The 25,674-nt window shown below is 40.2% G+C and overlaps 1 protein-coding gene across 1 annotated transcript; it reads right to left on the bottom strand.

The window, feature by feature from the left end:
- Positions 1–698: 698 nt before the first annotated feature.
- LOC142613956 (putative disease resistance protein At5g45440) lies at positions 699–2,481 on the bottom strand. Its single transcript, XM_075786479.1, has one exon. It carries the CDS (start codon positions 2,266–2,268, stop codon positions 895–897), a length of 1,374 nt encoding a protein of 457 aa, XP_075642594.1. The 5' UTR covers positions 2,269–2,481; the 3' UTR covers positions 699–894.
- Between the last annotated feature and the right edge of the window lie 23,193 nt (positions 2,482–25,674).

Below are 25,674 nucleotides of genomic sequence, written 5' to 3'. Positions count from 1 at the left end.
TTTAGATTCAATATGTCACTGCAGTGTTGGAAGCAATTTTACAAGTTGGAATAGAACTTAACTTTTCTTGAGGTGGAAGCCAAGCTTATAGGAAGAACCTTTAAGTTGAGAAATCATATAGTCCTCATGGTGGATCATGTTACTTGTCCACCATTCCACTAAAATATTTCTACTTGTTTAAAATTACTGAGTCGATAGTTAGTTTTTGTTTAATTTTTTTTTCAGACTCAATAATTTTAAATAAGTGGAAGTCTATTAGTGGAATGATGGACAAATGACGTAATTTACCATGAGGATATTATAATTTCTCTTTCAAATTAAGCTTTTCAAACATGATAGAAATTTACTTATAGAAATAACTGTTCTTAACGAAAATTGAAAAAAAAAAAAAAAATTCTGGAGAACGCAAAAGAAAGCTAAAGATTGAAAATAAATAATACACTTATTATTAGGAACACAAGATAATTGAAGATTTCATTTATTAAAAAAGAGTAAATTAGATTTTAAACCCTAAAGTTTAAGGTGGTATCAAATTAAAACTTATAGTTTCATTAGTTTTAAATTAGATTATTAACTTTTAAAATCGTATCAATTTAAATCTTCAATCAAATTTGAATGTCAAACTCCAAATCTATGGTTTAAATTTATACAATTTTAAAAATTTATGATATTTGAAACTAAGGAAAGTTGAAGGTTTAGAGTTTAATTTGAAATGTTATAAATTATATAGGATTTAATTTGAAACCACCTTAGAATGTTGGATTTAAAAGCAATTTACTTAAAATGAAAAGTAGTGGATAGACGCGAAAACTAACACCAACTTCAGACAGAGTAAGAGAATTTTGAAGCTAAAAGAAGGGCAAGAAGAAACCCATTGGAAAACACAAATGCGATTTAATTTGTTCCTGAAGCTGCTTCAATGATTTCATTGTGTGCGGCTCCCTCTTGATGAGGTTCGGGTTCTGCTTCTGCTGGATGTTCTTCTGATTTAATCTGCTCATCATCTTTGGACCCAATGGAACTTCTTGCGTCTTTCTCTTGTTGTTGTATGTGTTTTTCTCCTGCTGGAACTTCTTCAGATTTAATCTTCTTATCATCTTTGGAACTTTTTGCGACTTCATCAGGTTGTATGGGTTTTGTTTCTGTGGGAAGTTCTTCAATTTTATAATTCTCTTCATCTTTGGAGCTAATGGGACTTTCTGGTTCCATCTTCTTTGCCGGTTCCTTTTCAGCTTTCTCCGCAGCTTCCTTTGCAGATTTCTCCGCAGCTTCCTTTGCAGCTTTCTCTTCAGCTTCCTTTGCAGCTTTTACAAGTTCTTCAGATTTAATCTTTCCCATCATAGCCGCAGCTAATGGAAGACCAGCACACTTCTTCAGAAATTCCTTCTGTTCTGGGTCATTATTTAACTCCTGTATATCTATCATGTCATTGTAAATAAAGGAGCAGCTCTTTGGGTCTGAAAGTGGCCGAAGATGAAGCAAGTTTTTCTCTCCAACCATTACCTTCGCTAAATTTTCATCCCTACTCGTAACGATGACTGTTCCCCCATGTCCTTTGGGCAATCCAAAGGCGAGACATTTACCCCATTTCTCTTTTTCAGTAATTGGAGAATCCAAATCTGCGAGCCACTTGTTTCTCTCCTTAAAAGCATCAGCCTTCTTTTTTTTTTGATCAGCATCATCACCCTCCTTAATAGCATCATCACCCTTCTTTTTTTTATTATCAGCATCATCACCCTCCCCAATAGCATCATCGAGCACAATCAGATATTTCTTACCAGTCAATTGCAAGTGAAGGGCATAGAGTAGACTGCTGAGGCGATCAGCCTCAGGTACTGAATCTGAAATTGATTGAATGGTTTCGTCATCAACTCCAAGACAGGTCAGCATTCTCTTAACAGTTGTTGTCTTGCGGTCTCCATATTCAGTGGGCTTCCAGGACATGCAAACCCAAATCCTTGGAAGGAAGTCGGCTTGTACCCTGTTGAAAAGTGCTTGGCAAAGAGTTGTTTTGCCAACACCACGCTTCCCAACGATTGCAACTGCCTTGAACTGATCACTACTTTGCCTCTGCTGAATCATTTTTTCCAAAGAAATCAGTTGAGTGTCAAATCCTTGAACCTTCTTTGCACCTACTACCCGGGAACTCCGTCGGTATGAGTTTACGCGAGGAGCTACCGTGGTATTACTATGCTCGCTATCTTGCCTTTTGATCTTACTTGAATTGCTTGAGTCAAGACTCGAAACATGCTTACTGTTATGGGACATTTTCACGTCTTCAGCTCCTACCTTCAATCAATATTTAGAGCAGAGAACTTGAGAGATTCTTTCAGGCCCAAGGAAATGCCTCTGTGGTTGAAGTTTTCGTTGGAATATTTCTATTTTGTGGAGAAAATAGAAATTTTATATATATATGGACTATTGCTCGGCAACGATCATTATAGATGCTTATGGAAACTGTGGTTATGATCTGAAGATGGTTTTTTAGTTCCGTATGGAGAATGTGGTGTCTAGATTGTTGATGCCGAGCCTACTTTTGAAGTTATTTGCTAAAGACGCATAAGAAGAATACTTGGCTAGGTCATAAATCTAGATTCCATACCTTACCTCTATCCACCCTCGCAAGGATACTTGGGTGGTGAGCCTTTTGGTCCGGAGCATGAAATAAATTCGAAGATTTTAGATTCAATTTACCACACTATAGGATTTCAAGAGTATCTCATGTGCAAGGAGTAATTCGGTCAAAGGCTAGCTAGAACACCACTTCTTTATATCTATAAAAACTCACCTTTACTCCTTTACATCATGACTCTAGTGAGCAAGTGTTGTGGTTAGGCTTAGACCTGGCAAAATTGGACTCAAATCCATTAATCTGCCAAATACTAAAGATAAAAATGAGTATGGGTGTGGATATTTTTGAACCTGTGAAAAAATCGGTTTAATGAATCTGATAGGCTAAAACAAGCAAGATCGTGTCATGTCCCAAAACTACTTGTCTGAGTCAAACATATGACAAAAACGACATACTGTAAAGTTTTGGCTTACAAGTGTGCAAGAAGGCTTTACTAAATATAAAAAACTATTCTCCCAAAAATAACTCTCCGAGATTACCCAAAAAAAAAAAAAAACACTGAACAAAAATTCAACATTTGAAACCTCCAAACAAGATCAAATCAAACTAAAATAAAACTCATATATTACAGGACTTCCGAAGGTCATACAGAACACCAAATGTATGATATAATACAATCCTAAATTGGGTGGGCTTCTATTATGTTGAAACCCAAGGCCATTATTCTCTTAAAACATAGAATTTTATGTTCTTTTCACTTTTGTCTACTTGGCCCAAAAAGCTAATAACTCATCCCACTGCGTACTTTTTGCGCCCAAGTCTCACTCAAATAAAAGGCATTGGACTCCTAAGAAAAACAATTATCTTCTATTTTATTCCAGCATATTCTAGTTTTTTCCTCAAAATTAAATAAGATTTTCTTTTATAATATTTTTAATCCTCTTTTTATGCTATGTGGAATACATGATTGATAGAATAATACTCATCAGGTAAAAATTTGCAGGGTGTTACACTTTGGCACTATGAAAAATGGGTTTTTTCGGTTATTCTAATTTTAATCAAAATGTTGGTTGCACAGTAATGTTGAAGGATGTGTGGCATGCTCAAGATTTATGCTTCAATTTGTTTTCCACACATGCTACAGATCAAGCCGGTTATTTTAACTGCTATATAGCAATGAAAAATGAAAACTTATTAAAGGATCTTTGTCTGTTGAAAGAGGGTGTGCTTGCTATGATATGTATATCACTCATGTGAAGGCTCATAATTAAGAAAAAGCTAGTTTAATGAGGTTAAATATTTTGATAACACTCCATGTTTGATAGTTTGCATTAATAGTGTTGCTACCAAGAATAAAATTGTCTCTACCTAACAATGCTACATAAAGGAGAGCTACAAGTGATAAAGAATATGGAGATATCAAGTTGGCTACAATGAGAGCAGCCTTCTCCACTAGAGATGTATAAGCCTCAGAAGATCTGGTTTATTAGAGAACATTATATAGCTAGTTTTGACTTTTGATAATATTAGGCTTCTAGTGGAGGGTGGGGGTTTAGGGAATTGGATTAACAGTATCCAAGATGAGATTAATTATTTGAGAAAGAAATGCATTTTATAAAGGAATTGTTTAGATCCCTTTGTTAATTATGTAGCGGATCAATTTGTGATATACCAATTATACAAATTATACTTATAAAAAAATGCTAATTATATGATCACAACTTAAACATTCACTACAACAAAATGTATTTTTAGTGACGAAAATTAGTGAGGAAATATTTTTCGTCGCTAAAAATACAGTTTTAGTGACGAAATATGAATTTCCTCACTAATAATGAAAAAAATTATAACATTTAGCGACGAAAAATAAATTTCGTCGCTATTGTGATCTGAAAAATGGGCGCTAGTGGAGGGAAACTTTGGCGCGAGTTTAATTAATCTATAGCGACGAAATATTTCGTCACTAAAAGTTGAAACTTTTAGTGACGAAATATTTCGTCGCTGTAGGTATTGCTGTGGATAGTATTAGTGACAAAAATCCTTTCGTCGCTATAAGGAAGAATTAGTGACGAAAAATATTCGTCACTAAAAATAATAATAGTTTTGCACTTATATGTTTTTAGTGACGAAATCACAATTTGTTACTAAAAGTATGATTTAGCAATGAAATATGAATTTCGTCTCTAAAAGTCTTAACAAAGCCTGGGTCTTTAGCGACGAAACTGAAATTTGTCGCTAAAAACTTAAAAGCCTAATTTCTATACCCAGCTAACCACAAAACATTTCAATACCAAGAGTTGTTAAAATCACATTTCAGTATCATTTTGGTCAAAAAAAATACCAAGAGATAAGCTCCCAAACCAAAAAAATCCTCCATCACCTCCCACCGTCACCGATTAAGCTCCGTTAAGAGCCTACCATCGCCGATTAAGCTCAACGGCGACGGTTGGGCTTGTCGATTGTGCTCGCCGTCGCGACGCTTCGGCTCGCCGATCGCGACGCTTCGGCTCACCGATCGCGACGCTTCGGCTCGCCGTTAGCGATGCATTAGGTCGCTGATCATTGGCGACACTTCATCCTTCAGTTCGTGATGCTTCATCCGGCGATGCTTCAGTTCGCAACGCTTCTAGCGACCCTTCGCCTCCCCTTCGCACCAGCAACGGCAACTGTGAGTTTCTTTGGTCTTTCTCTCTAACTGGTCTCTCTCTCTTTTGCTTTTTCATTATTGCCATGGCTGGATTTGTTATGATTTTTGTGTTTTCATTCATTTAATGGAAATGGGTTTTTCTTTTCTCGTCTCTAATCCTTTTATGTTGTCCAAATTTATCTGCTTGATGTTTGACAAAATGCCTCAGAGAGTTGATGGTTAAACTCATTGTGTAATGTGTACCTCTTTGAGATGCTAACATATATTTATATGCTTTTTAAATATCTTAGTTTAAAAAGCATAAAATTAGCAAACAAGAAATTAAAAATTTTAGGCACCACCGGTAAGAAGGAAGTCAGTTAGGGTCATATTCTTTGATTTGAATTACTACTAATAAGACTATTTTGTTTTTATAGTTATATATAGTTGTTTGTAGTTATAGTAGATTGAACACAAAGCTCATTATGGAATCCGTACTAATTTGTTTGTTCAACTAATTAGTGCCTCCACCAATTATTACAATTCGCACATTCCTTGTTTTTCTTAACTACCTTTGAATTTAGTCTTTAAAGAGAGCCAAACCCAACACTTTGTTTTGAAACAGACACAAGTGAAGTGATCTCAAATGTTGTTGTGAACAAGAACTGGACACTGATCATATATAATCATAAAGGTAAGATTATTCAAGGGTCTTTTTATGTTTTGCTTTTCTGTACTCCCTTTGGTTGTTATGTGTTTGTTATTGGTTTTGTTTGTGCTTAAGCTTAAGTAGGGAGCTAATTTTGGTTGAGATTTTTTCTTTGGTGGGTTATCCATTTCTTAATAAACTAGAAGTTTTTTTTTTTTTCCTTTGTATGTGGGCTAAAGCTAACTAAAAGTTATCTTTCTTTTATCTCTAGCTCTCTTTCTCTTTTGTGGCTGAAGAAATTGTGAGGAACAAGGTGAAGAACACAAGTTAACTTTGGATTTTTTTTTTTTTTTGAAAGTTGTAAACTTAGCTTGAGCAAAGTAAGTAAATTCTAGTTAAAAACTTGTAAAACTCTACACTTGTGATGTTGGAAATTAGATTTGTGGTGGTATGTTGTATTGGAGCAAGCAGGTGGCTTGCATGGTGTTATAAGGTAGTTTAAACTAATATTGAGAGTGTTTTTCATTTCTTGCAAATGTGAATAGATCTTGTTGATTAGATGCGATGAATAGTACTTTAATTGATTTTAATACTTGTAAACACTCTATACTTGTGATGTTTGTGATTGATTTTGTGGTGGGTTGTTGTGTTGGAGCAAGCGGGTGGCTTGCATGGTGTTATAAGATGATTTAAATTCATATCGGGAGTGTTTTTAGTTTCTTGCAAATGTGAATGGACCTTGTTGATTAGATGTGATGCATAGTACTTTAATTGATTTTAATACTTGTAAATACTCAATACTTGTGATGTTTGTGATTGATTTTGTGGTGGGTTGTGTTGGAGCAAGCGGGTGGCTTACATGGTGTTATAAGGTGGTTTCAATTCATATCGGGAGTGTTTTTAGTTTCTTGCAAATGTGAATGGACCTTGTTAATTGGATGTGATGAATAGTACTTTAATTGATTTTAATACTTGTAAACACTCTATACTTGTGATGTTTGTGATTGCTTTTGTGGTGGGTCGTTGTGTTGGATAAGAACATTCATGATAATGAAATGTCGGATGGTGATCATATGGATGGTATTCATGCCTTAGTACTTTATTTTAGCAATTGACCCGCACTACATGGTGCGACTACTTTTTTTGATGCATTATTTGAAACTAATTGTATTATATTATACTTGAAAATCTATATTTGCTTTCTACAGCTTATACATTAGGAGTTGTGATTTTAATTCATTGGTGTGGCTACTCTTAATGCATTGTTAGAAATGTTTCTTATAACATAGTTAATGTTTTTACTTTACGATTTTAATGTAGTATTGTTTTTATATTTGTGCATATTTCTTATTGGTGGCTTTTAGGGGATTTACATTTGGCATTACTTGAAGACATATGAGGACATCTTCCGTTAGTTCTAATTATATTAGGCTACACTTTTTGTATTATTATAAAACATCTTGAGTTATTGTATATGTTGCAAACAATTATTGTATTGAAGAAGTTTGAATCGGATACTTCTTTTATTTTTTACTTGTGGAATGTATAGATCTTTTTTTTATAAATGTGTTGTTGAAATAAATGTGTTATTCAAATTTGAAGTTTTAATAATGTAATGACAGGTTACAGGTTAATATCAAAGCTATGAAAAAATTAAAAACAGAAAATAAGTTTTAGCGACGAATTTTTGTCACAAATATAACAAAAAAAAATTGTTTTAGTGACGAAATATTTTAAGGAAAAGAAAGGTTTGCATTTTGGATTGGTGTTATATGTGCAAGTGTAATAGTGAAACTGTTGACCATCTATTCCTTCATTGCTCGGTTGCTTTGGAGTTGTGGGATATGATCTTTGGTTTATTTGAAGTTTGTTGGGTTATGCCAATGTCTGTTGTTGGGCTATTTACTTGCTGGCAAGGTCGATTTGATCGCTATCGTAATGGAGATATATGGATGGTTGTTTCTCATTGTTTGATGTGGTGTATTTGAAAGGAGAGAAATAATAGGTGTTTTGAAGATAATGAGTGTTCCATGCCTGATCTCAAGCTTCTATTTTTTAGAACCTTATTGGACTGATTCTTTGTGTGGAGAACCAACATTTTCTTCTATTTTGGATTTACTTGATTTTTGTAATGTTCGTTTTTGATATGATCACCCCTGTATACTCCCTGTATACTTGGGTGTCTCTCTCTTTTTGATATCAATATATCTTTATTACTTATCAAAAATGAATTGCACAAGAATAGACATTGTATATTATGTTAGCAAGCTCAATAGATTCATGAGTAATCTAGGAGAAGACCAATGGAAGACAATAGTTAGGGTTCTGCGATATTTAAGAAAACCCCTAACTATGGATTGTACTACATGAGAAATTAATTGTACTAGAAGGGTATAGTGATACAAACTAGATAATCTGATACAAAGGAAATAAATTCCACAAGTGTATATATCTCTATGCTTGGTGGTGCAATTGTATCTTGGAAATCTTCTAAACAAATATGCATTGCTAGGTTCACAATGGAATTAGAGTTTATTGCTTTGGATGAAGTAGGAGAAGAAGAAAATATGTCAATGTGGACGAAACACCAATCAACAATTGGTAGGGCACAAAGTTTTTGGCGAAAAGGATTAATCATCAATTATGATGAGAATGGAAAGAGGAGTGTTAGATAGGTATCTGTTGGGAAAAAATCTGCTAACCAGATAAGGGTGGAAAGTGTGAAATCAAATAACGAGGGAAAGGGTGAATTAAACAAGGTAGATACAAGTTAAGATTAGCTTTACACAAATAAAGTGTTGGGCGCAAACACATGGCTGGCCCATCTTATAACTCTATCCAAACTGGTTGCTTAAATTTAAGCCCAACCGGAACTTGTTTAAGTTGCCCGACAATATTTGAAGTGGGTGAAAGTTCTAAGGGAAAATTACACTTTACCACTCTAAACTATGCCCCAGATTACACTTTGCACCCTAAACTTTCCGAATGCACGCTTTGCACCCTAAACTATGACCATTGTTACACTTTGCACCCTAATGTTAAATTTGCTGTTATGTTAGACGGAAAGCACAATCACATGCCTCCCACGTGACGTTTGCTTAAGTGTCACCAAGCCAAAAGACCCAAATGCCCTCTTCCAACTCCAGTAGCAAAGACATCTCTCTCTGTGTTGGGACGGAGCCACCAGGAGCAGAGGGAAGAAGGAGATCAGTTGGGATGACATCAACAAAGACATCTCTCTCTTCCAACTCCAGTAGCACACTGTCGCCCAATTTTCAGGCATGATGTCCACAATCAAAAATTCACATACCATTCCTATCAAAAAAAAAAAAAAAAACCCTGATACCATCGCAAAGCCTCCAATTTTCGAGCATGAAATCCTCTGTCAAAAACCAAATCACAACACAAATTCACAGGATACAAAATCACAAACACAAATCTGACCGACTAAGATCCACAAACACAAATCCACACTTTCTGATCAACGCATTCCGAATTTTAGATCACAAACACAACTCTTAACCAATCCATCGCCAAGATCTGTAGTGAAAGTGAGAGAGAAAAGATGAATCTTGCCCAACCGATTTTGAGATCACGAATGCCACTATGAGCTCTTGGAGTTGACCATACTAGTTTTGAATCATGATCCAAATCAAACCCAGCTACCATCGGCACCACCATCTGCGACCAGCCACCATCGCCACTCAACCACCGTTGTTCACTACCCTCTATCTCTACTGATCTGTGTGGATCGGTGCATAGAGAGACCCAAAACACCAAATCGTGAGTGAGAGGGAAGGAGTGATACTGAGGATATGTGGAACGCTTTTTGGGTCTTCGGACTTGGAAGAGGGCATTTGGGTCTTTTGGCTACTGGAGTTGGAAGAGAGAGATGTCTTTGTTGATGTCATCCCAATTGATCTCCTTCTTCCCTCTGCTCCCGGTGGCTCCGTCCCAACATAGAGAGAGATGTCTTTGCTACTGGAGTTGGAAGAGGGCATTTGGGTCTTTTGGCTTGGTGACACTTAAGCAAATGTCACGTGGGAGGCATGTGATTGCGCTTTCCGTCTAACATAACAACAAATTTAACATTAGGGTGCAAAGTGTAACAATGGTCATAGTTTAGGGTGCAAAATGTGAATTCGAAAAGTTTAGGGTGCAAAGTGTAATTTGGGGCATAATTTAGGGTGGTAAAGTGTAATTTTCCCAAGTTCTAATGCAAGCTCGAGCCAACCCAGGACTGAAATCAATCTAGATGACTCCTCAGTTTTACCCATACTAGGTTCGACATCCATTTTGTCTCACTTAGTCATTTGAAATGGTAAGCAACTATTGAGACTAACAATGGCGAATGTTGGGGTTAGCTTGGTGATTGTGTGGGAGGTCAGTCCATTTCGAGTGGTTGGGTAGCCGGCTCGCTGCTCGATTGGTGAGTTGTGGTGGAGATTTGGTGGTGTGATGGTGGATTTTCTGAGGTTTGTGGGTACCGGTGTCATTCATGGAGGTCACTTCAATTTCGATGGGGGTGGAGGGTACTTTTTCTGTGGAGGAAGGCTGGGTTGGGAAATATGGATGTTTTTGGGTCAGAAAAGGGGAGACTCAATTTGTTGCTGAGTTCTTTCTCAGAAGATAATGCTGGGAGTGACAAGGACATTGGTGGGGAAGATTGGGGGTATGGAGGGTATCATAGTCCATTGGAATGCAACCCTTTGATGAAGATTGACTCTTCAGATTTAGCTTTAGATTTAGTCAAATTTGAGGAGCCAGATAGTGATTGTAGAAAGATGCTCCTGGATGATAATGTGGATATTTCTAGATGGGTCAAGTATAGAATTCGTGGGTCCAGAAAACTAGTTAGGCTTTCCTTTGAATCATCATGAGAAGTTATGCATTCATCTTTTGTTGAAGTTGGAAAGGGAGATGAAAGCAACTACGTTATGGAATGGGGACTTTGTTGGGGCTCATCACTCAGTTAAATCTAAAGCTAAAGGTGTGGTAGAACTGAGGAATTTGATTTCCTCTGTCAACTATGAGATGCGGACCATGCGGTAATGTGTTGGTGATGGCCTACAGTGTTTGGGTTTTAGTAGTACTGATGAAGATACAAATGATCTCCTGGAATGTTAAAGGCTTCCATGGTCCTAGCAAGCAATTAAGGGTGAAAAATATCTTAAGGGAGTGAAGTGTGATGTCGTTTGTTTGCAAGAAACTAAATTGATGACATTTGATAGGTAGATGGTGTCTAGTTTATGGAGCTCCCCTTTTGTGGACTTGGTTGTTCTTAATGCTGATAACACGGTAGGTGAGGTTATTATTATGTGGGACAAGAGGGTGTTGGAGAAAATAGATGATATGGTAGACTTATGAAAAATTATTCCAAGAAATAGAACCATAGAGACCTATGGCTGAAGGTTTGGAGTTTGACTAGATAGGGGAGGTGGAAAGTGGGTTGCTTGAGAGGAAGTTTGAGAGGGATGAAATAGCCAATGTTGTTAGAAGTATGGAAGGAGACAAATCTCCATGGCCAAATGGATTCTCTATGGCATTTTTCCATCAATGTTGGAGGGTAATGGAGAAGGATGTTCTCACTTTTTTTTCTTCCAAGAGCTTCATCAGTACTGTAAATTTGAGTAGTCTCTAAATACAACCTTTATTGCCTTAATTCCCAAAAAGAATCCAACATTAGAGATTTTAGACCCATAAGTCTAGTGAGTAGTGTCTATAAAATTTTGGTTAAGGTTTTGACAAATAGGTTGAGAGGGGTTTTATTCAAAGTTTTAAATTTCATTCTAGATATTGTTTCAAACTAGCTACTGAAACAGAATATTTCGGTATTAGTATTTACCGATGTATAGTTTTGGGATTACGCACCGGATATCTATATCTATATCTATATCTATATATATATATATATATATATATATATATATATATAAAAGATTAAAAAAATTTATGAAAACAAAAACATAGAAAAATTTATGAAGTGATGTGTCAGTCTTATTTGTTTTCTTTTTACCATTTTTAAATATTTCTTCTATCTTTCTTATTTTTTTTTCTTTAACAGTACCTAATACTTTAATTTTTCTTTAAAAAAAATTATCTTCTCTGTTTCTTCACTCCTTTCTCTCTCTCTCTCTCTCTCCCTCTCCTTCTCTCTTAAAATCTCTTCTTCTTCTTTTTTAACCTTTTGCACATACCCACAAATATCACTTTTTAAACGTTATCTTTTATCTCTCTCTCTCTCTCTCTCTCTCTCTCTCTCTTTGATCAAATGGAGATCCGGTCAACTGAGTTAAGTGCTTCTACAACCTTCCTCCTATCTTGCTACTGCTTGACATATGAAGTAAATACGTTGAACAGATGCAGATAAGTTTGCCATTACTCAACAATCTTCTTCCTATTTTGCTACTACCAAAACAGTGGCACAGTAAACCTTCTCTTAATTTTTTTCCTCTTCTCCTCTCTCGATCTGGATCTGGTATGATATAGAGAGAGGGGGGGATGATGCTACCAAAGTCATTCCAAACTTAAACATATTTTCTTGTCGGAATTCTCAAAATTGACCGGAATGGCTGGTTTTATTGGGAATGGTCTGGTATTTAAACCAAGATAGAACAAGAGGTATGGTTGTGCTGGATTGGTTGCCAGCACGAACAATTCCTATCGGAACAAAACAGATTTCAAAACATTGGTTTTAATGGCCTTGATTCTGACTCTCATAACACATTTGTGGGGGCAGACAGATTCTAGATTCGGTCCTCATTGCAAATGAGTGTGGATAGTTGTTTAAGGAGTAAAATTCCAGGTGTAATATGCAAATTAGATATCAAAAACACCTATGACCATGTAAATTGGGAGGTGCTCATTTACTTATTAGGGAAGATGAGATTTGGTGATAAATGGTGTTAGTGGATCTAAACCTGCATATCTACAGCTCAATTTTCAGTTGTTGTTAACAAGTCGCTAGAAGGCTTTTTTATTTACTCAAAGGTGATTAGGCAAGGAGATCCGCTCTCCCTAATGCTGTTCTTATTAATGATGGAGGTGTTCAGTAGAATGCTTAAGAGGATGGAGGAGGTTGGCCTGATTAATGGGCTTTAAAGCTAATGGGGTGGGAGCTGATGATGTGTTTATCACTCATCTATTATTTGTAGAAAACATTGTTCTCTTTTGTGATGCTGATGTTGAGTAATGTCTTCATATCAGGATGTTATTGCTTTGTTTTTAGCCAGTGATAGGATTGAAGGTTAATGTGAGCAAAAGTGAGTTGGTTACATTAGGGGAGGTGACTGACGTGCACTGTGCAGGCACTTGCTGACATTTTAGGTTGTAAGATACGAAATTTGCCTAAGTCCTATCTTGGTATATCATTGGGAGCTTCTTGTAAAGTTTTATCTATTTGGAATATTATTTTGGAGAAGATTGAGCAATGATTGGCTGGATGAAAGAGGTTGTATCTATCTAAATGTGGTCATTTAACATTGCTTAAATGTACCTTGTCAAGCCTTCCAACTTATTATTTATCCTTCTTCATTATTCTTACTAGTGTGGCTAATAGGATTGAAAAGCTGCAAAGGGACTTCTTATGGGTAAAAAGCCCAAGTTGCACTTGGTGAGGTGGAAAACAGTTTGTACTCTTATGACAAATGGTGGTTTGGGGATAAGGGTGGTCATTTCTTTCAACAAATCTTTGTTGGGTAAATGGTTATGGAAATTTGGAAGGTAGAGACTAGGCTTTGGAGGTGTGTGATAGCTTTAAAGTTTGGAAAAAGACGGGGGGGGGGGGGGGGGAGAGGTGGGGGGGGGTTTGGACTTCTAAGTTAAAGAGGGGTCCATATGGTTGTGGTTTGTGGAAAATTATTAGGATGGGTTGGGAAGAATTTCATAGATATATTTGGTATGAGGTGAGTATGGGAAATAGGGTGTGGTGATGGTTGGATTGTTGGTGTGGAGATATAGAGTTGTTAGTTGTGTCAACCGACTAAATCAGATGTTCGGGCTGCAACTGAACCATCATGACATCAATTTTATGTATAAACTGTGTGGCAATTTTTCAAGTGACTATTACTTAGAAACTAGAGATATGTGAGTCCGGCTTATTTCTTGTTTGCCCGACTCTAATAGAAACTCGACCGGAGAGTTCGTTCGGGTTTGTGGTAACTGGCTCTCCAGCAAGCTACTCTGACCGCTTTCACCACGTGAAGTTGGTCCGTACTGAGAGTCTTCATTTGCTTTGTTCTTGCATCTTTTTATTATTTGTGCAATTAACTGATTGGTATCTTCTCGGATTTGTTATAGAATCAAAAAGGTTCCTGCCGGACTCCCGAGTCATACATGTGTGAGATCTCAACTTTGTTCCGAGGTCGGAGATTTTCATGCACGACGACTGGTAACTTCAGGCATCTCACTTGATTCTTGGAGTTAACTCAGTGTACACCACTTGGCAAAACTTCAGCCAGACGCTTTTAGTGGACAGTCCGCTCCTGTCCTACATAGACATCCGGCACAAAAAATTTCTCCCTCCCTCTCTTACCACTGGCGAAGCTCGTGACCTTGGGCCTTATTATACCACTGCAGATGACATCGCACCTGTAAGGGACGAGTCTGCCAAGCGTGTGTCCCAAAATCGAAAGAGACACAAGGCTGTCGAACAGCCTGAAAACACTGCCCCAATAGCCGAGAAAGAAACTGCCGAACCAGTAGGTACTTCGGTTGCTGAATCTGGCCATGTGGAAAATATGGTGAAGCAAAGGGAGATGACCCTTGCTTGGTTTATACCCGGGGCCAGCAACATGACTCAACCTCAATCCCCCCTAGGAATGGGTCAGACTCTTCCCGTTGGTAAGACCAAAAAGAGGAAACGAGTCGCCGAGAAGAATACTCCCTCCTTGGGTGACGCCCTACCAAAGACCCCGCCCCGCGCAAGGGGCAGGCCTAGGATCCAGGAGACACCGGTTGTTACTCCACCAGCGGCTCAGGTAGGGACCAACATGGCGTCTTCTTCTCGACCTGAGGTCGGTTGACAGCACACTTTTTTGTTGGGTGATAAGCCATTACCGGCCACCGCCAGCATTCGGCTATGGGACAAGGGCGGAGAGGGTCGAGTAGCTTAATTTTGGCGCAAGGCCTCTGGCTGCCCGAGGATGTTCACTATTATTCGAACAGCGACGACGAGACGCTTGCTGCACAACTACAATGGCATACCATCATTGTAATTTCCTATTTCCTTCATTGCATACGTTGTAACGGGTAGCTATCTTCCCAGTTTCATCATTTTGTTACCATTTTGTTTTCAGGCCGCGCAGCTAACTAGCATTGTGGACGGGAGGTTGAAGGATGCAGCTGAGGCCGTTGAGCGGGAGAAGGCACTAAAAGCTATCGCTGAGGTTACTGCTAGGGAGAAGGGGGAGGCTGCTGTGGCATCGGAGAGGAAAGCAATAGATGCCGAGAAAGCCCGGCAGGCCACCGAGAGCAAGCTGTCCGTCATGGAGACGAAGCTAAGCGAGACAAAACTCAGGTTAGCGAAGGCAGATAGCTTGAACCTAACCCAAGCTTATCAAATTGCTAATTTGAAGGAATCCCTTGAAGCCTGCGAGGATAAGTGGTACAACGTAGGCTTCTCAGAGGCTGAAAGCTCCATGGAGCCGATCATTCATCAAGCTCGACGCCATGGATTTAAGGAGGGATGGTTAGCTGCTCTTCAAGCGATGGGAGTGGCTGAGGACTCCCCGCTGTGGAATCCAACGCAGATCCCCTACCCGGCCCCTCCCCCTCCTGTTCAGAGTCGAGCTAATGCCACGGATGAGGAGACTCCGAGTATGAGGGATCTTGTACGGGATATTGATGCTCACGTAGAAATGGCCGACCTAGAGGTTACGAGCAATATCTGTACTGGAGCTGAAGGTGTTCAAGATCAGACCCTTCCGCATATATTAGAGCAACCTGTCACCCCCTACACCAACCGACCCTGCCGTTTGAAAATTTAGCTTTTTCTTTTTTATTAGTTTTGTGCTTGATAAGCCTAAATCGTCGGGCTGTGGCGATGGAGCAATCTTTATTCCTTGGATGGTTTTAATTAACGTCATTCAAATAAATTTGTGCTTTTCATTGCTTCTTGTTTGATAACTGCCGACTTTTATATGATCCGGGTTAACCTGCTCATCATACCTTACTTTCTCACTTTCGGGGGCTGGGAGCAGCCTTTCTGCCCTTAGGGTGTTCTAGCTTGGGTTTCATTCGGTGATGTAGGTCGAAATGAGGGCAGGTTTCTGTCCTAAGAAGATTGGAGTTTAAGGTTTTCACCAGCTCGGTAATAAGATCGAACCGAGAGCAGGTCTCCGGCTTTAGAAACTAATACCTTAAGGTTTCCACTTGCCTGGTTATAGGAATCGAACTGAAGGCAGGTTTCTGGCCTTAGAAAATGATACCTTAAGGTTTCCACTTGCTCGGTGGTAGGAATCAAACCGAGGATAAGTTTCTATTCTTTAGAGAACGATAGCTAAGGTGTCCACCTGCTCGGTCATAGGAATCGAACTGAGGATAGGTTTCTGTCCTTAGAAAAATGTTGTCTTAAGGTTTCCACCTGCTCGGTGATAGGAATCGAACCAAGGGCAGGTTTCTATCCTTTAAAGAATGATAGCTAAGGTTTCTACCTGCTCGGTCATAGGAATCGAACCGAGGACAGGTTTCTATCCTTAGAAAAATGATGTCTTAAGGTTTCCACCTGCTCGGTGATAGGAATCAAACCGAGGGCAGGTTTCTGACCTTAGAAAACGATAGCTTAAGGTTTCCACCTACTCGGTGATAGGAATCAAACCGAGGACAGGCTTCCGTCCTTAACATGAATGAGTTGCCTTTGCCCTCGTGATTCTCTCCATATTTCTTGACCGGCAATAATAGCTTAACAGTAATAGGGTTAAATGCACCTGCATGAATAAATACTGTCATATTAATATGTAATAATGCAGAATTACATCAAGTTTACATCTTTGGAGAGTAACCAGTCAATGATAAAACTTTTTTAAGTTGTGAACATCCCATGGCCGGCGAAGCGGTTTTTCCTCTAAATCCTCTAAGTAGTATGCTCCTGCACCTGCAATAGTAGTCACTCGGTAGGGCCCTTCCCAGGATGGGGCTAGTTTTCCTGAATTAATGCCTTGTGTATTCCCTACGACCTTACGAAGTACTAGATCTCCCGTGGCAAACTCCCTCTTCCTTACATTTCTATTGTACCTCTAGGCGAGCTTTTGCTGATATTCTACCAGCCGAATGGTGGCCGCTTCTCGGTGTTCCTCTAGCAAGTTCAACTACTTGGACATTAGCTTCTCATTCTCGTCCGGAGAGAATCCTGTGACTCGGGCGTTGCACAGGTTTACTTCAATAGGGATGACGACCTCTACCCCGTAAGTTAGAGAGAATGGTGTTTCTCCTGTGGATCACCTTAGAGTTGTCTGGTATTCCCATAGGATGCTTGGCAATTCCTCGGCCCATCTACCTTTGGCACCTTCTAACCTCTTCTTCAATCTGCTCACAATGGCCTTATTGGTAGCTTCTGCCTGGCCGTTGCTTTGTGGATATGCCGGCGTGGAATACTGGTTCCTGATGCTAGGGTTGCTGCAAAACTCTCGGAAAGCTTTGCTAACGAACTGTAGATCATTGCCCGACACAAGAGACTCCGGCACGCCAAATCTTGTTATAATCTTTCACCATACGAATCTCTTGACGTCAGCATCTCGGATGTTTGCTAGCTCTTCCGCTTCTACCCACTTTGTGAAGTAGTCTACTGCCACTAGCATAAATCTTCGATTGCTTGTTACTCGGGGGAATGGCTCGACTATGTCTAGCCCCCATTGGACGAATGGCTATGGGCTGTTTACTCGGTTCAAGTTCCAGGCAGGTTGGTGGATTATCGGGGCGTGTATTTGACACTGCTCACACCTCCGTGCATGCTCAGTAGCATCTTTCCTCATCTGCGGCCACTAAAAGCCTTGCGTAATTGCTCGGTGAGCCAATGAGTGTCCCCCCACGTGACTACCGCACACACCTTTGTGCGGTTCCGCCAAGAGCTCTTTGGCTTGACTAGGACGAAGACACTGCAGGTATGGTTCTTCGAATGATCTTCGATACAACTTCCGATCGGCAGATAACCAATATCGAGCAGTGGTTCGTTATACCCTGGCTGCCTCTTTTTCATCTTCAGGAGCTCGGTCTTCTGCAAGGAAATCAACGATGGGGTCCATCCAGCACTTCTCGGCTATGGTGATCTTTGCAATTGGTGCCTTAGCAGTAATACTCGGTTCAGCCACTAACTCCACCCTGATCAATCGAGGTACCATGTCAGCTATTGATGATGCTAATGTCGCTAAGGAATCGACGTGTTGATTCTGTCCCCGGGCTACCCGTTCAACCTTGACATTTGAAAAATTACACATGGTCTGCTTTACCAGCCACAGATATTCCATCATCCGAGGGTCTTTGGCCTCGAAGTTTCTTTGCACCCGATTAACTATTAGGAGAGAATCTGAGTAAACTTCCACCTCTTTGGCTCTCAAATCTACGACAACTCTCAGTGTGAGAAGAAGAGCCTCATACTCGGCCTCATTATTAGAAGCCCTGAAGCCTAATCTAAACGAGTGCTCTAGTTTTAACCCTTCTGGGGTGATGACCACAATTCTAGCCCCCGCTCCTACCGTATTGAATGCACCATCCACAAATACTTTCCATGGCCTGACCCCCACAAGGCAAACAATATCCGTACTTTTTGGCGAGAACTCAGCAATGAAGTCTGCAAGTACTTGTCCCTTTACCGAGCTCCTCGGCCTGTATCTGATGTCAAAGGAGCCTAGCCGAGTCCCCCACTTAGCTATCCTCCCCGTAAAGTTAGATTTTCTTAACAATGACTGAAGAGGATACTCGGTCAGAACATGGACGGTGTGAGCCTAAAAGTAATAAGGCAATTTACGGGTGGAATGCACCAGTGCCAGTACCAGTTTCTCTAGTGGTAAATACCTGATCTCGGTGTCAACAAATGTCTTGCTTATGTAATAAACTGGCAGCTGTACACCACTATCCTTCAATAACACAGTGCTGGCTGCATGCTCAGACACCGAGAGGTACATATACAAGTATGCTCCTGGCTCCGGGGCCGTTAATGTCGGTGCCTGTCCAAGATAGTCCTTAAGGTCTTGGAAGGCTCTATCACACTCCTCGTCCCATTGAAACCCCTTCCACTTCTTCAAAAGCTGATAAAATGGTCGGCACCTATTAGCAAACTTGGAAATAAATCGGTTGAGAGCGGCCAACATGCCAGTCAATTTTTGAACCTCTTTCGGATTGCTCGGTGGTTTAAGACGTTTCACGGCTTCAATCTGATCGGGGTTAACTTCGATCCCCCGTTTGGTAATTAAATAACCCAAGAATTTGCCGGACCCTACTCCGAAAGCGCACTTATCAGCATTGAGGCGCAGTTGGTGTCGCCAGAGTATCTCAAACACCTCTTTAAGGTTGTCAATATGTTGCCCTTCTTGCTTGCTTTTTATTATCATGTCATCAATGTATACCTCAACCGTACACCCAATCTTATCCCTAAACATCCTCGTCATCATTCGTTGATAAGTGGCTCCCACGTTCTTCAATCCGAATGGCATCACAGTATAGTGATAGTTAGCATCAGGTGTTATGAATGCAGTCTTCTCTTGATCCTCGGCGGCTAAGGCAATTTGGTGATAACCCTGGAAAGCATCAAGAAAGCTCATTTTTGGGTGTCCGTACGTAGCGTTCACCAATTGATCAATTTTTGGCATCGAAAACGGATCCTTCGGGCATGCTCGGTTCAGATTAGTGAAATCAACACAAACCCTCCACTTACTGTTCTTATTCTTCACAACCACTGTGTTTGCGAGCCATTCTGGAAAGAATGTTTCCTTTATGGCCCTTGCTTCCTTCAGCTTCCCAACCTCCTGTCTGACGGCTTCAACATGCTCTTTAGCGGACCTTCTCGGTCTCTGTTTCTTAGGAGGGCATGAAGGATCTACATTTAGCTTGTGAACTATAAATTCGGGGTTAACCTTGGACACCTTATATGGACTCTAAGCAAATACATCCATGTTTTGTATTAGAAAAAGCAGTAACTCCACCCTTTCCCTATCACTCAAGCTTGCCCCTATTAGGAAACTCCTTTCACCGTCCGGCAGAATTTTTACTTTAACTAGATCCTCGGCAACATTGGTTCCCTCCACTAGGGGCTGCTGTAATTACTATAAGGGAGCCTTTTTGGTTGACTCCATTTGTTCAGTTTGTTTATTGGCTGCGACTACTAAGCATTGTCTGGCTGCCTACTGATCACCCCTTATCATTGTAATTACTTCTTCAGTTCAAAATTTGACTTTTACGTGCAAGGTGGACGGCACAGCTCCCCTGTCATGAATCCACGACCTTCTGAGGATTGCCGTGTATGGCGAGAAAGAAGTGACCATTATGAACGTCACAATGACCTCCTTACCTCCCATGCTGACTGGGAGTGAAATCTGCCCTTCTGGAATCACCATATGTCCATCAAATCCCATCAACGGCGTATCATACTTGGACAGGTCCTCCTTTTCAATCCGAGCCCCCTATACAAGTCGGGGTACATTACATCTGCACCACTCGTCGATCTATCATTATTCTTTTTACCATGAAACCCTTTACACGGGCCATGACCACTAAAGCGTCGTGGTGCGGCTGAGTAGTGCCTTCCATATCATCATCATCAAATGCTATGGGTAGTTTAGTGTGTCTCAGCTTCTTCCCTAGGGGACGTTCGTCCGTGCAACTTTCTGCTGACACCACGGCCAATACCCCCCTGGTTGTGGGTGCTTGAAAGCTCTTCGAGACTGCATGGATGACCTCTATCACTCCCAAAGGGGGTGGGAGAGGGTTTCTACGTAGCCGATCTGCTTTCTCGGTCTCCTAATTCCTTTTTTGCACCAGAAACTCTTTCAGATGTCCCGCCTTCACCAACTATTCCAGGTGGTCTTTCAACACTCTGCACTGCTCGGTAGTGTGCCCTTTGTCTTTGTGGTAGGTGTAATACAAATTCTGATTCCTCTTCGATGGGTCCCCCCCATCTTGTTCGGCCACTTAAAATACAGCTCATTTTTTATTTGATCAATGATCCTGCACACGAGTTCCTTGAAGGCCGTGTTGACTCCTCCAATCGTCGGCCCGGACTCTTGAATCCTTAGATCCCTCTGGGATCTAGGATGGAAGCTGGTATTCCGAGGATAATTGATGATCGGTGCCTTCCCCTTGGTCTGCAACCGATCATCTTCTAATCGCTTATACTTCTTAATACGCCTCATCAACTGCCTCATATCCTCGGGAGGCCTTCTCATCAATGATTCTCTCAGCCCAAACTCCTCAGGCAACCCTATCTGAAAGGTGCTTGTCGCGATCTTTTTATTGCCCCTGTCAATCTCGTTATACAGCTCCCAGTACCGATTGGCATAGTTGCGAAGGGTTTCCTCAACCCCCATTTTCATCGATAGTAACGCGTCCACAGGCTGCGGAACCCAGCTGCAAGTCATGAATCGTACACCAAACTCCTGGATTAGTTTCGAAAAACTATGGACTGAACCTTTCTTTAATCCGTTGAACCACCTCAAAGCAGTGGCCCCGAGGCTCGAAGGGAAGACCTTACACATCAATGCATCGTTATGGGCATGTAAAGACATCATTTGAATATAGTGGCTTACATGCTCCACTAGGTCTGTCTTTCCGGTGTAGGAATTGAATGGCGGCCGTGTGAATCTGTTCAGCATGGGCACGCTTTCAATATCTCTCGAGAACGCGACCGGGCAACTTGCCGTAATGCCCGGCTCATTGCATCAATGGCCACATTTCGGGGTCGCCCCTTATCCGGGGAAGTCGAATCATGGTCGGCATTCTCCTGTGAATGATCGCGGTGTCGATGAGACCTGGATTGATAGGATCCTGCCACACGGTGATTCCCTACACTTGCCGACCTTTCTCTTTGCTCTTCGTGGTCCCTTCTTCTGCGTCTGTCTTCGCTTGCAACTCCAAATCCCTTACCGCCCTACATAGGCACTCGAGCTCCTGGTCTCTTTAGTCGAGGCAGCTGCGGCCCGACGCTTCAGACATTGTCCGGAGAGTTTGATATAATCCCTCTCCAGGCCTAGACTCCTCTGCTTCCTCATGCCGCTTGTCCTCTTGCCTTTTTTGCCTCATTTCCTACCATGTAGACCCTCGCGAGGACCCTCCAAAGTCGCTCTCAGTATGACTTTCCAGCCTACTTCTAGACATTCTCCCGTGTGCACCTAGATAGTACCACAGCTACGTAGGAGATTCCCACAGACGGCGCCAATTGTGCGCACCCAAATATGGCTATGAGGCCTAAAATATATTTGGGCTCACAATCTACTTGTATTGTGGGCTTTCAGATTTCCTACAAAGGGTGGTCCAATGCTCGGCAGCCCATACACCCAGGTCCCTTGTGTTCTCAAGCACTCTCCCCCTTTTCTCTCTAGATGATCACTTCCTTTCCTTGGTCTCTACTCTCCAGAATTGCCAACCCCCATGACTGAATCTCCCTCGCTTATTTATAGTCAAAGTTAGTGGGATTGCCATGATCATTTTCCTGGTCAGTGGAAGGAGCGGTCCAATATTGTTTCTTCTAAGCGCGTGCTTAATTGCGAGTGGGAGAAGGTGATAGTGGCATTAGAACTAGCTCCACCGTTAGATCTGCTGCCCGGCAGAGGCGTTCCCTACGCTACGGAAGGGAGGTCCAATACCATTACCCTTAAGTGGACGTTTGGTGGTGAGTAGGAGAAGGTAACGGTGGCATTGGGACTAGCTCCACCGGTAGATTGATGCCCGACAAAGGTATTCCTTAGGTGATGCCGGGCACTCCAAGTTTTATCTGCCCGGGGGACATATTCATCGGAGATGGTGAGGCCTCACCTTTGTCGGTCAAGCAGTGAATGATTCCATCCTTAGGCTTCGGGTTTTAGGTGAGCATCAAAACTCGCCTAGGATGAGCCAGTGCATCTGGTCAGTGTATGGCTCTACACGTGGCGTCGGTGCAACGGGCTTTCATAAACAAATGAGCTTGAAGGAGAGTAATGCCCGTATAGTAACTATAAAAAAAATCAATGTAATTTTTATTTTTATTTTTCTTGTAATGTAACTAGGTTTAAAGCCCTATAGTTTTCAATTTCTTAGATTCTGTCTATAAGACCAAAATCGCATATTTTATATATATATATATATATATATATATATATATATATATATATATATATATATATATATATATATATATAAATCTTTGTTATTCATTGATGTAATTCTTTCAATAATTCAATAAAAGGTATTTTCTTGAAGTATTTTATTATTTTTTTCATAATAAAATAAGTAGTAACTACATACACATGCACGTACCACACATTATTCCCCCGAGGATTTCCAAAATAAGCATAAAAAACTACTTCTTCATAGGACTTGCACGTCTTTTGAGGAGGATCTTAGTTGGGACATGTTCTCCTTTCTGAGGAGATTAATCTCATGTGGTCACTTGCCTAAAACTATTGAGTAATGATTGAAAAATTGACTTCTAAGGCTGTTAAATCTTTGAATCCCACTTAGGAAAAGAAATGGACTTTATGTGAGTTTATACGCAAGGAAGTTGGCTATTAGGTTGGGCACCAAGAAGCACCTTGCTTTTAGTGGAAGGGGGAGGTTTACCTAAGTTGACTCACACCAGGCCAAGTCGAGTAGGGTTGGGCGTGAATGTGGGTCTATATGGCTTGGGCCCTTCCCATCTAATATTAAATGTTCGTTTAGATACTGCTTATCTTGCTGAAAATTGAAAACTTATTATTAAAAATAATAATAAAAATAATTTCTGGATTACTGTTCATTACTGAAAATACTGTAGCTTTGCCTTAATGAACTGTTCATGTTCTATGATGTTAGAGATATATTAACCCATTAGCATAAGCCCAAGCCTAATTCTACTTTGTGTGCAAGCCAAGTTTCCTACTTGTACTAGAAGTCTATTAGTTTAGGGTTTAGTCTACTATATATACACATGTTATGGTTCATTATAACACAGGATTTGTTCTACACTCTAATATATTATTGCCCTTTAGGGTTTCCTCCGTGGATGTAGGCCGTTAGGCTGAACCACGTAATCCTCTTGTGTTATTGTATTCTATACTTTATGCTTTCGCTTCCGCATCCATAATAGCATATTCAACATGGTGTATCAATGCTAATATTTAACATGGTATCAGAGCTGCCTTCCTATGGCCGTGGTTTTTAGTCCTTACGGTGTATTAAGAGCAATTTGTCTTTCTCGGTGTTTCTTCACTGCGTTCATCTTCTTTGGTTTTCCACTGCTGCCGTCAAAATTCTCCGGTATAGTCATGTCACCGTTAGAAGTCGCATCAACACTGCAAGACCATTGCCTTTCTCAAGCCACCGTCACAGAGCCAAACTTCATTCAAGGGATCTTTTCAACCTAATCAAATCTCAAGATTTCATCAAGTTTTCATCTTGAGTTTGAGAGGGGGTGTTAGAGATATATTAACTCATTAGCATAAGTCCAAGCCTAATTCTACTTTGTGTGCAAGCCAAGTTTCCTACTTGTACTAGAAGTTTATTAGTTTAGGGTTTAGTCTACTATATATACACATGTTATGGTTCATTGTAACACAGGATTTGTTCTACACTTTAATATATTATTGCCCTTTAGGGTTTCCTCCGTGGATGTAGGCCGTTAGGCTGAACCACGTAATCCTCTTGTGTTATTGTGTTCTATACTTTATGCTTTCGCTTCCGCATCCATAATAGCATATTCAACATGGTGTATCAATGCTAATATTTAACATATGAACAATGCAAAAGGCGCTAGTAAAAAAAAAAAAAAAAAAAGAGAGGCAAAAATGCAGAACGTGAACGTTGGACGTGGGATCCAAACGGGTACTAAATAGTTCTTTATTCAATGTTTGTTAATTGCTCAGTGTTATTTATTCTAGAATAGTGTCTGTTTGTTAGGACCTATTTTGAACAGGTGCACGTATGTCTATAAATGGGTGTCTTATTTCATTTCAGATAGTTTTTGCTTTCTTTGTTTCATGCATATGTGAGAGAGAGAGAGAGAGAGATGTTTGTTTGACACAAAGATTGATGTGCTTTTTCTGCGTGTAGTAGATCATTGTTTGTTGGGAGACAGATTTCCATGAGACTTAAACATGATAAACAATAAAAAACTACAAGAAGAACAATTACACAAGAGGCGGGAAATTGTTCACGAAGTGAAAACTCACCAGGGAAAAGTACTCTGGGGCCTAGCCCAATCTCTTCAAATCCATCAAGAATAGGTTACGATACAATCAAGCTTGCACGATCTCTAGTACATGTAAATTGACTTGTATCTAAGCTCCTAGCTACTTGTTGCAACCGCTTCCTCAAACTTTTTCTTTACAGTGATTTGCCACGTCAAACTTTTTTCTTTTCAGTGATTTGCCACCGCAATTCAAGACGCCAACCGTCAAACAAATGTCTTGGTTACTTCAAAGGTCACTTGAAGAATTTTGATGTCTTTGTGGGTCAACATATGTCCAACACTCTTTTATTGATCTAGGTGTATGGAACAACAAAACCTCTTAAAGGTATAGCAATGGAATTGGTAGGAAGACCATAAATATTTTTAGATATAGTTTTTCTTTGCTCTATGTCTTAAGACTGATTATGGTTGACAACTAGGTTTAAATTTGTGAATGGGTTGGGGTTGTTTGGCTATAGCAATAAGCTGTGGACAAATCT

Source organism: Castanea sativa, chromosome 10 (assembly GCF_040712315.1).
Source record: "Castanea sativa cultivar Marrone di Chiusa Pesio chromosome 10, ASM4071231v1".
Lineage (NCBI taxonomy): Eukaryota > Viridiplantae > Streptophyta > Magnoliopsida > Fagales > Fagaceae > Castanea > Castanea sativa.
Note: the sequence above shows the minus strand (reverse complement) of the source record. Positions and strands in the feature narration are given on the sequence as shown.